Source organism: Suncus etruscus, chromosome 2, assembly GCF_024139225.1.
Source record: "Suncus etruscus isolate mSunEtr1 chromosome 2, mSunEtr1.pri.cur, whole genome shotgun sequence".
NCBI classification, from domain to species: Eukaryota; Metazoa; Chordata; class Mammalia; order Eulipotyphla; family Soricidae; genus Suncus; species Suncus etruscus.
Window position 1 is genome coordinate 49,563,537 of NC_064849.1, and position 17,223 is coordinate 49,580,759.

A 17,223-nucleotide genomic window follows, 5' to 3' on the forward strand; every position below is an offset into this window, starting at 1 on the left:
ATTTTAAGATACCAAGTCAAAACCTCAAAATAATGTCCATACTGCCTCTATCCAGTCATCCTAGAGGCAAATCTCAACATTTCCTACTAAGAAAAGTAAAAATAAGCAAATGAAGACAAACACAAGAAAAGTACATAAAAAACTGAAATAAAATGATCCCAATTCTAAAATTAGATAATATCCCTGATTTTAGAGAGGAATCAAAATTTGACTTTCTTTTTTTCTTTTTTTTTGGTTTTTGGGGCACACCCAGCCTAGCTCAGGGGTTACTCCTGGCTCTATGCCCAGAAGTCACTCCTGGCAGGCTCAGGGGACCATATGGGATGCTGGGATTCGAACCACCGACCTTCTGCATAAAAGGCTTTACATTCATGCTATTTCTCTGGCCCCTCAAATATGAGTTTTAAGACGATTAATTTGGATGGGGGACCAAGAGGTGTCCAGGCTTCCAGCTGGCAGACCATGTGAAAGACAGTAGTGCGATGATATCCAGAGGACAACTAGAGATGAAAATCAGGAGGATCATCCATGGTAGATAAACTTGCCACAAAGGAGCAGAGGAGTGCAGTTAGAGTGAGGTCTTATATAAAAAGGACACTCATTGGCACCCCTCAGTTTGCAGAACTAACCCACATTGTCACACAAAAGAAAAGGGGGGGAGAGTGAAATAATGTCTATCCCCAGAGGCAGGTGGGAGAGGGTAGGGTGGGAGGGAAGGCATCAGGGAGGGTGAAAAGGGAAACTGTTGGACATTAGTGGAGGGAATGCACACTAATGAATTGTTGTACATGGTATGACTGTAACTCAATCAATGACAACTTTATTTGTGAAAAAATATTATGAACAACCCTAATAACCAGGATATTTAAATTGTTAAAAAAAGGAGAATCTTGTTCAAGAATGGTTTTTGGATTTGAAAATAGCTTTTACTTTTTAGTTCTCTCTCCTGGCCCCCAGTGTCATTTGCTTTAATAGCCAGTCAACTAGGGTCATTTCCCTGTTGCCATTAGTTAATCTACCATTATGACTGATCTTGTTTATGTACTTTACCCATTGTAGGAAACAACTGACTGCTATGCAGGTTTAAAGGAAACCAAGAGAATAAGCACAAAGGTGTATGTGTGCATGGGTATGTGTATAAATGGGTATGTGTTTGTGTGTATCCACACCCACACATCTGTCTTTAGTAAGATGTGGAAACTGTGAGATATTTGACAACAGAATATTTGACAACATTTGACAACAACCTTCTGAACATGTCAAGTACTTAGTCTACATTTTATTTTATTTATTTTATTTTGGTTTTTGGGTCACACCCAGCAGTGGCTCAGGGGTTACTCCTGGCTCTACGCTCAGAAAATCGTTCGACAGGCTTGGGGGGACCATATGGGATGCCAGGTTTGAAGCCACCATCCTTTCGTCTTGCAAGGCAAATGCCTTAGCCTCCATGCTATCTCTATCGACTTTTAAATTCAGATCAGAGACAGCCACCCTCCATTAATTATCTGAGATCATGAACTAGTAGGGGTATCTAAGCAACAGGCCTAACAGATAAGAGCATCAAAAGCAGAGAGAAAGGTATTTTAAAAATAGAATATTAATGGTTTTGTTGGAATCATTCTTGTATGTTTGCATGAAAGAGGGCCCCACCTTTGCTAATAAAGAAAATTAATTTTGAAAGAGAAGAGGCCCCCACATAAAGCATTAATTTGGAAACCATAAAGATTCTGGGAAAAAGAATAATACTAACTTAATAGAGCCATACTTATGAAAAAATAGCTTATTTTCTCATTATTATCAATGGTCAAACAAGTCCTTAAATCAATTAAAAATTTATTCAGTTAAGCAGAGAGTTACTTTCACATTTGTCTATAACCATAGTAAATACAATTCTTGGCATAAAGGACAGTCTTTGGAGTTTAAAACATACCCAACTGCAAGGATTACATATATAATACACTCCATTGTTGTTTATGTGTATAATATATCCATTAATGCAAATTATACTATTTGAAAAAAAATAAAATGAATAATAAATTACTCATAAGATTTATATTTAAATCATTTTTATTTACAAAAATACTATCCTGAGAGTTATAATTTCAATAAAGCTTCAATTTGAGCAAATGTATCATCACTTAAGTAACAGTAAGTTACTTAAGACAGAAAAGGAGAGATAAGTCAAAACTCACTTTTAACAGAGGACTAAAAATATTTCAAGTTTTCTTGTTGTGGGTGCGGATGTTCAGCTAGTTGGCTCATTTGATAGTGGAATCGACCTGATTGAAATCACTTCTACTCTCAGGGATGTGGTGGTGGGGAGAAAAATCCAGCTCTTGGAGGAAAGTATTGAGGAAAACCTCTTCGGTGCATAGACATTTCTCACTGTTAAAGAGATTGGTAAAAGATATGTTAACTTTAAGTACCCATGCTACCTAGATGTTGTAGTATATCATATAGCTTATTATCAATTTTCTGATATCGGTCCAAAGCTGACAACAAAAGAATTATTTGATTTAATTGAATTTTTTAAATATTTCATAAAAATATATTCTCTTTCACTATGTCTGATTATAAGGAAATAAATTTTAGCAGTTTTTATCCTAAGAAAACCTAACAGTAGTAGAAACCTTTACTATATGTTTCAAAATATTCAAAAAATAACTTAAATTTTATTTGTTTTTGTGGATTTTTGGGCCACAACTTCTGTGATGCTTCAGGTGGTTACACCTGGCTATGCACTCAGAAATCGCTCCTGCCTTGGGGGATCATATGGGACACTCGGGGAATGAACTGTGGTCCATCTTGGATCAGCCGCATGCAAGGCAAAAGCCCTACTGCTGCGCCATTGTCTCCAGCCTTTTAAAAAATTTTATGTAGTTTCTACCAGACTTAAATTTTAGGTACACGATTCCCAATTAAATTTGACAGTAACCTTAAAACAGCAGCAGTTATAAAAAAGAACACTTTAAAATTCTACTAACAAAATTAATTTTACTTAAATTTTAAAAAAGAAAACTGGCCGACCCAGCTTCAATCTGCACCATCCCATATGGTCCCCTGAGCCTACCAGGAGCAATTTCTGAGTACACAGTCAGAAATAACACCTAGGAGCTGCTGGGTATGGTCCCCAAATGAAACAAAAAGGTAAAGAATGAAAGCCAATAAGCTCTTGCATGGTATTTGGTCACCATGTATTTATTCTGCAAATACATATGAGTACAAATCAAAACAAAATCTCCTTTTCATTCAAGACCATGAAGTAACTTAAATACATTCTACTGTAAGTCCAAACTTTAGGAATAAATTTTAGAGTTTAAATTGGACTGTACGGGAACTATAGCTAACCTATGAAAAAAATTAAAGATTGTACTGCATAATTTCAAGCCAAAATATAGATTACAATTACTTTTACTCATTTATAGTCATCAGTTTCTATCAAAGAAATTAATTCAATGCTATAATAACTAGTACAAAAAGCCAATGGATTTCTTGATCTAAAATATACAAATAGTTCCATATTATTAACATGAATAGAGCTAAGGGGCCAAATCAATAAAATAGCAGCTAAGGTGCTTTGCTTTGTATGCAGTTGTGAAATTGATCTGGGTTCAATCCTTGGTACTACATATAGTTTCCTGAGCTCTCCAGGATTGACCCTTGAGCACAGACCCAGGAATAAGTCCTGAACACCACCAGGCGTGGCATAAAAAAGAATTTTTTTGGCATAAAAAAGATGAATAAGGGGCCAGAGTAGTGGAACAAGCAGTAAGGCTTCTATCTTGCACGTGCTAGCTTAGGACAGACCGCGTTTTGATCCCCTGGCGTCCCATATGGTCCCCCAAGCCAGGAGCGATTTCTGAGCGCCTAGCCAGAGTAACCTCTGAGTGTCACCAGATGTGGCCCAAAAACCAAAATAAAAAAAAGATGAATAAGAACTGAAGCCTCAATAGAAACTAATAATTGATTTTCCAGTTTAGAAAAGCAATAGAAAATTCACAGTACATTTAAAATTTTTTCTCAAATAAAATAAAGCAAAAAATAGCATGTAAAACTAATGTTTCAATTATACTAGAATATATACCAAGTTTTAAAAACACAATAGCATACTTGGGAATGGAGGAGGTAGTGGGCCACGGAAATCCCTCGGTGGAAAATAATCTCGAGGAGCACCATACATGCTTCCTGGAGCAGGTGGAAGAAAGGGAGGCCCTCTTCTCATGAACGGGCCCCTGGCATCCATTGGAAACATTGGACCTCTGATTGAATGAGGCGGTGGGGGAAAAAAGCCAGGGCCAGCTGCTTCGTTTTCAGAAGAAAGAGGTGGTTCAGGCACATTTAAATTCTGTAAGAAATTAACATATGATTAAAAAAGCAATATTCCCCAAAGCAATGTACAGATTCAAAGGTTCCTACCCATGATGTTTTATCAAATAGATCAAACACTGCTGAAATTTGTATGGAACAATAAAACCTCCACAATATCTAAAGCAATCTTGGGATCTTTCCCAGTAAAGTGATGGGAGCATCACTTTCCCCAACTTTACCCTGCATTACAAAGTGATAATAATTTAACTGGCATGATATTGAATAAAGACAGACTCTCAGATCAGTGGAATAGAATTGAATATACTGAGACAGATCTCCAGTTATTTGATAAGTTAATTTTGTTTGGTTTGTTTTGGGGCACACCATTCAGGAGTTGCTCCTGGCTCTGTGCTCAGCAATCACTCCTGGCTCAAGGACCAGATGATATACCAGGGATAAAACCCAGGAATCAAACATGGTAGGCAAATGCCCTACTCACTGTGCTATCACTCTAGCATCTGATAAGTTAATTTTTAATAAAGAAAAAAATAAAGAATAAAACATTTTACATGTTCTCAAAAAATAAAGAAAAAAATATGAAGTGGAACAAAGAAAGTATCTTGAACAAGTGATGCTGAGAAAACTGGTCACTACATTCAAGAAAATAAAATTGGACCTATTTTTAATGCCAGGCATAAAAGTCATATCAAAGCAGATTAAAGATCTTGACATCAGACCTGAAACCTTAAGGTACATGTCATGGAGCTAACGGCATCTTCAAGGATGAAACATACTAAGTAAGTGGAAGCAAGGACAAATTAATGGGAATACATTAACAAGTTTCTGCATCTCAAAGGAAAAAGAGAGTAGGATGCAAGGTCTGCCCATAAAATGGAAGAAACTACTGGTGAAGTGGGATGTTCTTTACATGACTGAAACACAACTACAATCATATTTGTAATAAAGGTGTTTAAATAAATAAAGATATTAAATAAAAAAATACATTTTCTAAGGTTGTAGACACCTTAGATAAGGATTCCTCTGATGGATCTTGGCAATGTCTGTATAAAGGATTAAAAAAATGGAGGAAACTGGCTGGGATGTGGAGAAAGGAACTCTTACCCACTGCTGGTGGGAATGACTCCTAGTCCAACGTTTATGGAAAGCGATATGGAGATTCCTCCAAAATCTGGAAATTGAGCTCCCATACGATCCAGCTATACCACTCCTAGGGATATACCCTAGGAACAAAAAAATACAATCCAAAAATCCCTTCCTCACACCTATATTTATTGCAGCACTATTCACAATAGCCAGACTCTGGAAACAACCAAGATGCTCTTCAACAGATGAATGGCTCAAGAAACTGGGGGTACATATACACAATGGAGTGTTATGCAGCCATCAAGAGAGATGAAGTCATGAAATTTTCCTATACATGGATGTACATGGAATCTATCATGCTGAGTGAAATAAGTCAGAGGGAGAGAGAGAGAGAGAGAGACGTAGAATAGTCTCACTCATCTATGGGTTTTAAGAAAAATGAAAGGCATTTTTGAAAAAATCCTTAGAGACGGGGCCGGGCGGTGGCGCTAAAGGTAAGGTGCCTGCCTTGCCTGCGCTAGCCTTGGACGGACCGGACCGCGGTTCGATCCCCCGGTGTCCCATATGGTCCCCCAAGCCAGGAGCAACTTCTGAGCACATAGCCAGGAGTAACCCCTGAGCATTACCGGGTGTGGCCCAAAAAAAAAAAAAATCCTTAGAGACAAAGAGAGGAGGTCTGGAATTTCCAGCTCACTTCATGAAGCTCACACAAAGAGTGGTGAGTACAGTGATAGACATAACTACACTGAGAACTACCATAACCATGTGAATGAATAAGGGAACTGGAAACCTGTCTAGAGTTACAGGTTGGGGTGGAGTAGAGTGGAGGGAGATTTGGGACATTGGTGGTGGGAATGTTGCACTGGTGAAGGGGGGTGTTCTTTATATGACTGAAACTTAATCACAATCATGTTTGTAATCAGGTGTTTAAATAAAGATATTATTTTAAAAAAAAGAAAAGAAATGGAGGAAATGATTCACCTAATTTAACATCTAATGCATATAATGCAGAGCCTTAAAAGAAAATAAAAATATAAAAGAGAGGGCAGAGAGATAGCATAGAGGTAAGGCATTTGCCTTGCATGCAGAAGGACGGTGGTTCAAATCCCGGCATCCCATATGGTCCCCTGAGCCTGCCTGGAACAATTTCTGAGTGTAGATCTAGGAGTAACCCCTGAGCACTGCCGGGTGTGACCCAAAAACAACAACAAAAAGAAATTGTAAGGAAAAAATCCAACTCCATAAAAGCAGGGGGGGGGGTAGAGTTAAACAGTATTTCCTCAAAAAGAAAAACAGATGACCAAAAAGCACATGGAAAAACCCTCCATATCATTAATCATTAGGAGCTGCAAATCAAAACAACATGCTATCACTTCAAACCAGAGAGACTGGCACACATCAAGAACAAGCATAATCAGTGCTGTCGCAGATGCAGAAAGAAAAGAACTCTTATTCACTGCTGATGGGAATGTCAACTGGTTCATCTTTTTTGGAAGACAATATGGACTTTCTTCAAAATACTAGAAATCAGCTCTTATTCAACCTACCAATACTGCTCCTGAGAATATACCTTAGGGACCCCAAAACAAAGCAGTAAAGGCATCTGCACTCCTATTTTCACTGTAGCACTATTCAATTCACAATAGTCAAAATCTGGAAACAACCTAAGTGCCTGAGAACAGATGAGTAAAGAAACTGTAGTACATCTATACATCTATACAAAATTCATTTTGGGCCAGGTGTGGCACTAGAGGTAAGGTGTCTGCCTTGCAAGCTCTAGCCAAGGACAGACCTTGGTTCGATCCCCTGGCTTCCCATATGGTCCCCTCAAGCCAGGGGCAATTTCTGAGTGCTTAGCCAGGAGTAACTCCTGAGCATAAAACAGGTGTGGCCAAAAAAAAAAAAAAAAGGAAAAGGAAAAGAAAAAAATAAGAAAAAAAGGAAGGGAGGGAGGGAGGGAGGGAGGAGGGAGAGAGAGGAGATGAAGAGAAAGAAAAGAGAAAGAAAGAAAGAAAGAAAGAAGAAAGAAGAAAGAAAGAAAGATAGAAAGAAAGAAAGAAGAGAAGAAAGAAAGAAAGAAAGAAAGAAAGAAAGAAAAAAGAAGAAAGAAAGAAAGAAAAAGAAAGAAAGAAAGAAAGAAAGAAAAAAGAAGAAAGAAAGAAAAGAAAGAGAAAGAAAGAAAAGAAAAAAGAAGAAAGAAAGAAAAGAAAGAAAGAGAGAGAGAAAGAAAGAAAGAGAGAAAGAAAGAAAGAGAGAAAGAAAGAGAGAGAGAGAGAGAGAGAGAGAGAGAGAGAGAGAGAGAGAGAGAGAGGAGAGGAGAGAGAGAGAGAGAGAGAGAGAGAGAGAGAGAGAGAGCATACAGCAGTCACTAAAACAACAGCGAAATTTCCGGTACTTGTCTCCCTCCTCCCCACTTCCCCTGCCTGTATTGTGGTGAGAATGTTGCACTTGTGAAGGGGGCAGGAGGGTGCTGGATGGTTCCTTTTTAGGACTGAAACCCAACTACAAACATGTTCGTAATCATGCTGCTTAAATAAAGGTATTAAAAAAATAAAGAATAAAAATTGGAAGCACCTAAACACTTAGGCAGAAATCAGTCGATGGCAGTGTTAAAGGTTCCAGAGATTCTGTTATCCACATGAAATGGATTTTTGTTATTCAGAAGTATTTTATTCACTGGACAAAAAACAGCTTACAGCAATAAAGTCAAAAGAATAATTCAACAGCACCACCAAAATAGACATTACTTAATCAAACATACCAGGAATATAAAACATATTACATTTATATACTCAAGGTGACAAAAACAAAGATTATAAACGAGTATACTTTCAATCTTCAAATTAAAAAAAAAAAAACCCAATGGTTGATCAAAAGCTTTTTCTTATATTTGGTTTTAAGACCATACCCTGCAGTATTCAGAGGTTACTTTTGGGTCTACTTTCAGGAATTAATACTGGTGGCATGCGGGGACCAAACAGGATGCCGGAGACTGAAACCGAGCCAGACACAAATTAAACTTTATCACTCTGCTACTATTTAGAAAAGAGCTGTAAAGCTGGAAGCATGCATTTGTGAAAAATAAGAAAAGCCTTTTATATTTTTTTTTTAAAAAAAGAGGGTTATATTACTATTTTAGTCAAAGCAAAATATTAGAAGATTCCTGAAGATGGATAAAACCTCTTTTAATACTTACACCAATATCATCTTTGCTATCATTTCTACTGCATTCCATTTCTGAAGAGATTGGTCCATCTAGACAAGTTAAAACATATAAAATACATGATTTATCACTTCCAGAATTTATCTCATTCATCTCCAGCCAGATCACAGGCATGTAAGTAACTTCGCACTTCTATTATTGGTACACAGTTCAAATTTCTGCCATAGCTTGTGGCAGGATCTGCCATTCTGCCTCACTCCCTCCTTCCTTCCTTCCTTCTATCCTGTTTGAGTGGGGGAGAGAAGTAGTGGGCATTTGGAGAAAATAATCTGCGGGGGAGCTCAGAATAATATGTGCTGGGGATCAAGCCAGCCTCCACGTGCAAATTTTTTTTTTTTAATTTTTAGGCCAAGACTGCCAGTGCTCAGGAATTACTCCTAGCTCTGCATTTAGGAATCACTACTGGTGGTGCAGAGAGACCACAAGATGCAGAAATGAAATATGGGTCTGCTGCATGCCAGGCAAGCGCCCTATTCTTTGTACTATCACTCAGCCCCTCATTGGCCTCTTGCAGTGTCTGGCCCCTCCTGTCTACTCTCTTCCTCAACATGCTAGTCTTAGCATTCATATTTTAAACGTTTTCAAGACAAAAATCCTTAATTTTATGTGCATTCAGAATCTCTAAGAAAATAAATTGAAACAACATTTAGGTGATTCAACTGTCTTCTTTCTCATTACCTACCCTCATGATCCATCTTTTCATATCACTGAAGCTCCCAGTCTTCTAATCTAACTATTCTTCCATTCTTCTTTAAGTAACTTCAAAGTTTACTTCAGCCCATCCTGCCCTATTTTTCACATGTGCTTCGCAACATTCCAGCCCTAGATAAATGCAACCCTCTGGCCCCACTCTTGATTAAACCTAAGCCAAGTAGTGCTCAATCCTGGGTATCAAATTTACAAGTGCCTCCTGGCACCAACTCCAGTCTGAGGTTCTCAATCATTTGTCCAACAGCCCAGACTTTCTCTGTTCTTCTAAATGAGCTGCTCTACAGAAAATTCAAAATCTATTTTCCCCAAACCTGTAACTCCCTTAACTTATTGTAATCAAACATAAATATCAGCAAATAAAATCCCATAATCTTCCCTCCTCTAATCAGGAAAATGATCTTTCCAGACAATCTATGGCCCAATCCTTTGCTCAAAATCCAGTCCTTCTAGCTTCCTCAATGCTCTTTCTGTCTCTCTCACCTCCCTCTTCCCTTTCCGGTAGATCATCCCATCAGCTAATCTCTCCTCACTTCTATTTAAAAATAGACTATCTAGGCTGAAGAGATTGTACAGAATTAAAGTGTGTGACTTGATCGTGGCTAACCCCAGTTTGATCCCAAGCACACTCCGTAAGTGTTCTGTGAGGAGTAGTCACTGAGCACAGAAACAGGAGTAAGCCTTGACATAGCAGCGAGCCGGAAAGAGAGCACGGAGGTAAGGCGTTTGCCTTTCATGCAGGTCATTCGTTCGAATCCCAGCCTCCCATATGGTCCCCGAGCCTGCCAGGAGCGATTTCTGAGCCTGGAGCCAGGAATAACCCCTGAGCGCTGCCGGGTGTGACCCAAAGCCAAAAAAAAAAAAAAAAAAAAAAGCCTTGACATAGCTGGTGTGGCCCCAAGCCCCCAAAATAATTTTTAAATGATAACCCAAAAAAGATAATCCCCCTCACAGCTACCCCTTTCCTTCACAAATTGTTCTCTATAAAGTTTGAAATCCTTGCCATTTTATCCCAGTTTGCAACATCCTCTGCTCTACTGATACTACTTTTCCCAAGATGAAACCTAGTAATTTTTTAATCTAAAATACTCTGTGTGTTGAGTATTTTAGTGAACTGGAAAAATAAGAGAGATCATGTAACAGAAAAAACTTAACATCACAGGTACATAGTGAAAATCTTTTACCATGATGCCTAAAATAGCCACCAGCACACACATCAATGCCATAGATATATGTACTCTAACAAGAAAGCTAAAACCAGGAAGCTTTCAGAAAAAAATGTTTTGTACTTAAAAGCTCCCAAAGATAGCACTGATTTTAGTCATTTATTTAGCTTTCAATTTTTCAGTTGGTATGTCACCATTATTAGAAAACACATACCCGAGAGATACTCATATATCTTGCACACAGTTAACCCTGGTTTAATATTCAGCATGACATATGAACCCCCAAAACACTGTCAGAAGAGCTCCCTGAGCATGGAACAATAAGTTCTGAGTATGGCTAAGTGTTGTCCAAACATCTTTTCCTCACCAATAAAGCAAAATAAATTTTTAACACATACACAAACTACTCCTTACCTGTTTTATCCAAAGATGGCATATTAAAACTTCTGAGTTCTGCTGGCCCAGATAGTCTACCAGAATTAGAATAAAATCTATCTTGTCTTTGTGGAGGAAAAGCTGGATCCGGACATGGATGGCCTAGAAAATGAGTTTCAAATGATTTCATAAGCATAAAAATAGACCATTTACTTCAAGTTTAATCTACTGAATATAGCTATTTGCTTCAAGATTTTACTCAATACTCTTGATAGACAACAGTGAATAATTTTAGAAAAAATATAGTTTATGCAAGTGTTTATAGTTTATTCAATTTATTATATTATTTTATAATATAAAGGCATAAAATGCCATTCTCATTTTTGAAAGTTGCCTTACTCCATAAATACTGGACTATATAAACTATATAAACTAGGGGCAAAGATAGTATAGAAGGTAGAGCACTCACTTTGCATGAAGCCAAATAAGACTCAATCCCTAGTACCACATGGCCCCCAAGCACTACTAGGAATAATCCCTGACCACAGAGCTAGGAGAACCACTGAGTGTGACCCAAAAACAAAACAAAAAGATGATGATGATAGATAAACTTAATTATTATATATTCATTTAATTTTCAATTTTAATAGCAGAAACAAATGGCTATATCAATATATCAAAGACTGGAGAGATGGCTCATAACAGAAAAAAATGAAGCAAGTATAACAAGATATTTAGAGCAAACATTTATTTTATTTTTGTTTTTCTAAAGATTTGGCTGCACATTCTAGTCCCTTTAACAGATTTTTATTTTATCTAAGTTAGTTGCTCTCTTTTTTTTTTTAAGTCACACTCGGCAGCGCTCAGGGGTTACTCCTGGCTCTATGCTCAGAAATCGCTCCTGGCAGGTTCAGGGAAACATATGGGATGCCAGGATTCCAACCACCGATTTTCTGCATGCAAAGCAAACGCTTTACCTCCATGCTATATCTCTCCGGTCTCTCATCTTTTTTTTTTTTTTTTTTTGGTTTTTGGGTCACACCCGGCGGTGCTCAGGGGTTACTCCTGGCTGTCTGCTCAGAAATAGCTCCTGGCAGGCACGGGGGACCATATGGGACACCGGGATTTGAACCAACCACCTTTGGTCCTGGATCGGCTGCTTGCAAGGCAAACGCCGCTGTGCTATCTCTCTGGGCCCTTTTTTTTTTTTTTTAATTAATTTTGTGCATTGGGGACACACCAAGTGGTGTTCAGGGGTTATTCCTAGCTCTGCACTCAGAGAATTACTCCTAGCAAGCATGGGGGTGGCCCAAATACAAAACAAAAACAAAAAGCAAAAACAAAAGAGGAGCTGGAGTGACATAAAGGGTAAGGCAATTCTTTGTACACAGCCAACTCAAGTTTGATCCCTTATGGTCCCCGGCTCACTAGGAGTGATTCTTGAGTACTGAGCTGGAGTAAACCCTGAGCATTGCTAGGTTCAGCTCTCAAATAGCCTCAACAAAAATCAGAATGTCGGGGTCTGGAGAGATAGCATGGAGGTAAGGCGTTTGCCTTTCATGCAAGAGGTCATCGGTTCGAATCCCAGCGTCCCATATGGTCCCCCGTGCCTGCCAGGAGCAATTTCTGAGCATGGAGCCAGGAGTAACCCCTGAGCACTGCCGGGTGTGACCCAAAAACCACCAAAAAAAAAAAAAAAAATCAGAATGTTTGAAAGGGAAGTAACATGAGGACACTGTTGGAAGCTCTTGGACACTTGGATGATAATGAGATATAGTAATTGTATATATTTATGTTAATAAACCTTAGCACTCTTATAAGCATGTAACCTAAACTATAATAATTTAAAAAATCAATTTGATTTCAAAACTTACTAGGAAAGATGATGTTTCAGGACTAGAGAAATGTCACAATGGATTGATTGCAAGATTTGCATGTAGAAGACCGAGGTTCAATCTCCAGCAAAGCATAGACCCCAAGTATCACTAGGATACTGACACCTGAACACTTCCAGGTATAGTGCACAAACAAAAAACAAAATATAATCTTCTATCTCCAAATATTCAGTGTGAAAGTCACAGGACATAAAAGGAATTAAAAACAATAAAGACATCCATATTGAAGATGGCAAGGAAAAACATTCTATAATAATACTTGTATAATTATTATTTGGAAATTGGTGGCAAAAAATTATTTCCTAATGTGCATTTAAGACAAGGCACACATTTACTCCTTTAATCCGTCCATTCCTGTACAAGGGCAAATTATTGCCTTTCAAAATGAAAAAGGGTTATGCTCTTTCCATACCTGAAGGTGGGACCATCATCCTACGATCCTGGTCCCATGGAGGTGAGAGGGAACCAGTGTCAGAAGATGCTCTCTGAGGATCAGTTAAGCGATCACTTAAATCTCCTCTTTCATTGGTCATGTGATGATCCAGCAGATTCCCTGGGCCTCTTGAGCCTAATTAAAGAGGGGGAAGGAGATTTACTAATGCAGCATTATATAAAATCTATATTTAAATTAAGTAAAATCATTTTTTAAAAAGTGAAAATCAGATTCCAAAAAATTTTTCCTGAACGATTACTCTGTCCTACCAAATAAGAAAAGGTATTTTTGGCCCGGAGAGATAGCACAGCGGTGTTAGCAAGATAGCAAGCAGCCGATCCAGGACCAAAGGTGGTTGGTTCAAATCCCAGTGTCCCATATGGTCCCCCGTGCCTGCCAGGAGCTATTTCTGAGCAGACAGCCAGGAGTAACCCCTGAGCAAAAACCAAAAACCAAAAAAAAAAAAGAAAGAAAGAAAAGAAAAGGTACTTTTGCCACATTATTAAACAAGAAATAAAGTAAAATTATTGTTGCTTAAAATATGCTATTTGACAAAAAAATATATATACAATTATTTCAAAGTCACCTTTGGGTTATATAATATACTCACTCAAATATTCTGTAATTACTCAAAAGTATTTTTCAGATTGGTATTTCAAAAAATGTACTAAACTAACTCACTCTAAAAATAACATCTCCAGTTTTTCATAATGATTTTTTTACTGCCCCAAGCTGATTTGGAGAAATCTGATTACAAATGTTATACCCACCATAAAATTAGGATCTTGGTAGCTTTTATTAATTACAAAATATAAAATTCATCCTCAAAAAGCCCAGTAGCTCTGAAGGCAAATTTAAATAAAGCAGTATTTCAAAAACAGCAGCGTTACTGAAAATACATTGAATAAAACAACTTTTAATAAGAAAAACCGACGTTTATATTTATAAAAGAGAATATAAAATAATGAATATTTTATATTCATTTGGTTTCCAAGTTACACCTGATGATGCCTGCAAGTTACTCTAGGCTCTGTGCTCTCAGTTGCTCACTGAAGTGCTGAAAGAACCATGAGATACCAAGGACCAAAACATAGTCTCTCATATAAGAATTTCACTCATTTGTAGGATATAAGGAAGATAAAAGATAGCATGTAATAATATCTAGAGACAATAGAGATGAAGAAAGGAGGAACAGTCCATGGTAAGAAGCTTGCCACAAATAGTGGGTCAGTGCAATTAAGGTAGAGAAGGGACCACTCTGACAAGGAAAGCTGGAACTGATCAATCAACTGGGCAAGAAAGGGGTGCTAAAAAGGGATAAAATGATATACATGATACATACCTCTTCATTAAGAGTAGTGCAAACCACAGTGTCAAAAAAGTCGGGAGGAAGGCAATAGAGTGAGTGAGAGAAGGGGGAGGAGGTAAAATGTCTGCCAAGAGGCAGGCAGTGGGGAGGGTAGGAAGGAAACTGGGTACATTGGTGGAAGGAAACATGCACTGGTGAAGGGTGGTGTTCATTGTATGACTAAAATTCAAACAGTATTCAAAGGACCATGCATGATGCCTGAGATTGAACCAGAGTTGACTGTGTGCAAAACAAGTCTCTAAAACCTGGTACTATCTCCCCAAATCTAAATCATTATATAGGCCAACTCCCTTATTACCAAATAAAAGATCATAAGCTTGAAAATGTTAAAATTGAAAATTACTATTTAGGTAAACATTTATACGCAGTTTGCTAAAAAAAATTACTTATTCTTTATTTTAATCTTATTCAAAATTATTTCAACCAAATTTTCTAATTTAAAAAGGTGAAAATGGAAGAAAAAAAGAAAATACAGAAGACTGATTATCTTTCTTTGGTGGGTTAAAAATACTTTCAGCCCGAAACAATTTTTTCAACCTATTGACAACATACTTAAAATGTCTAAGGCTTTTCTAACAAGTAGTAAAACATAGTTGCAAATAAACACATCATTCTTAAAAATAATTTTAAAAGAGTAAAGAATATGAATAGGAGAGGAGAAAATGAAAGGTATTCTTTGATTTTATTTTAAATATCCAATTGGCTACAAGCAATCCTTGACTTATATCTTTCAACTTATGACTCAAACGTGTAGTTTAGTCAATTAAACTTCTTTCTAGCTTTTGTGTTTCATGTTGTTAACTGCAATTTGTTATGATACATGGGATTAATCTATTATTAGTAAACGAGTTTTGTTCTGATTTGGTTTGGGGCTACACCTGGCTATGCTAAGGGCTTACTCTTGACTGTACTCATGAAATACTTCAGTTTTACTCAGAGAACTATATAGGATGTGCCCTACCCATTGTACTATTACTCTGGCCCTAAATAATCTTAATTTTTAAGTGAAATGAATTACAACTGAATAGAGAAAATAGAGCAATCAAAAACAGTGCAATCTACATCCCTAGGCCCAAGCACTGAACCATCAGCCCAGTTGGCCAAATTTTCATTAAGAAGTGGCTCAGGGACTCCAGAGCTCTACATCAGAAGGTTCCAGCAATCCACTTTCCCCAAAACAAAATTGGGACTAGGGTCATTACAATAAAGAAGCTATCAGCTTCTAGGAGACAAGAATTTATGGCTAAAAACCTAAAACTTTCAATTCCAGAATAAACAAGAGTTCTTTATCTTGAAACTATCATAATTAAGAGACTTTGAATTAACATATTCAAGAGTCTTTTAAAGTAACTTGATAAGGTAAACAATATATGGGTACGAGATCAAAGAGAAAACTCCAGGTACACAAGTCACAACAGAGTGAGACCTGATGATGTAACTGTAGAAAGATGGCAGCTAACACTTAAGCTTTCAGGAAGCTCCAGAAATGCTCAAAAATGGCTAAGAAGATCAAAGCAAATGTTCTGCATCTGTTTCTCAAATAAATTAACAAAAGATCTTGATCTCCTTTTTAAGATTCCCATCAAAAACTTTCCTACAGGGGCTGGAGAGATAGCATGGAGGTAAGGCGTTTGCCTTTCATGCAGAAGGTCATCAGTTCGAATCCCGGCGTCCCATATGGTCCCCCGTGCCTGCCAGGAGCAATTTCTGAGCACGGAGCCAGGAATAACCCCTGAGCAGTGCCGGGTGTGACCCAAAAACCACAAAAAAAAAAAAAAAAAAAAAACTTTCCTACAAAACAGCACTTAAAGAATTTAACTGTAAAAATTTTCTTGGACTTTCTGATTTTGTTTTGTTTTGTTTGTTTTTATTTATGAGCTGAGAACCACAAGGGACGTTAGGGAGTGAACCAGGGTTGGCCATGTGCAAGGCAAGCATCCTACCCACTGTACTATCTCTCTAGCCCTTTTGATTTTAATAATTAATAATAAAGTTAGTTATAAACTTTAAAACTAACTATTCCTACAAATATTGTTACTTATAATTCCTCTAAAACTATTATATTCTAAAACTAAAATTCTATATTGTTTAATAAAATATAATTTGTTAGGTTCTATTACTATTTTATTTATTTTTTGTTTTGTTTGTATGTTTGCTTTTGGGCCATACTGGTGAAGCTCAGGGGTTACTCCTGGTTCTGCACTGGGAAATTACTCCTGGCTCAGGACCATATGGGACGCTGGGGGATCGAACTACGGTCTGTCCTGGGTCATTGGCATGCAAGGCAAACGTCCTACTGCTGTTCATTCCAGCCCCTACTATTTTATTTTATTTTAGGTTTTTGGGTTATACCCAGTGGCACTCAGGGGTTTTTATACTCAAAATCACTCCTGGTAGAATCAAACCCAGGTCAGCCACATGCAAGGCGAACACCCTACTGCTGTTCTATGTATTTGTATTTTAATGTGTTTTGTGGGGGAAGAGGACGACTTTTGTTTTTTTCAGCTTTTGATATTTGGGTTACATCCAGAAATGCTCAGGGGTTACTATACTCAGGAATGCACTCAGGCGATGCTCAGAAGAACCGTATAGGATGCCAAATTGAACCCAGGTACGATATATGCAAGGCAAGAAACCTTACC

The 17,223-nt window shown here is 37.6% G+C and overlaps 1 protein-coding gene across 1 annotated transcript in view; it reads right to left on the bottom strand.

Annotated features, from left to right (window-relative positions):
- Window positions 1–2,293: 2,293 nt before the first annotated feature.
- Window positions 2,294–17,223, bottom strand: part of MIA2 (MIA SH3 domain ER export factor 2) — an 82,254-nt gene continuing 67,324 nt past the window's right edge. The window contains 6 exon segments of the mRNA XM_049766957.1: window positions 2,294–2,367; window positions 2,369–2,385; window positions 4,111–4,345; window positions 8,609–8,667; window positions 10,924–11,046; window positions 13,192–13,347. Coding sequence (XP_049622914.1) covers window positions 2,302–2,367; window positions 2,369–2,385; window positions 4,111–4,345; window positions 8,609–8,667; window positions 10,924–11,046; window positions 13,192–13,347 — 656 coding nt within the window. The 3' untranslated portion in view covers window positions 2,294–2,301.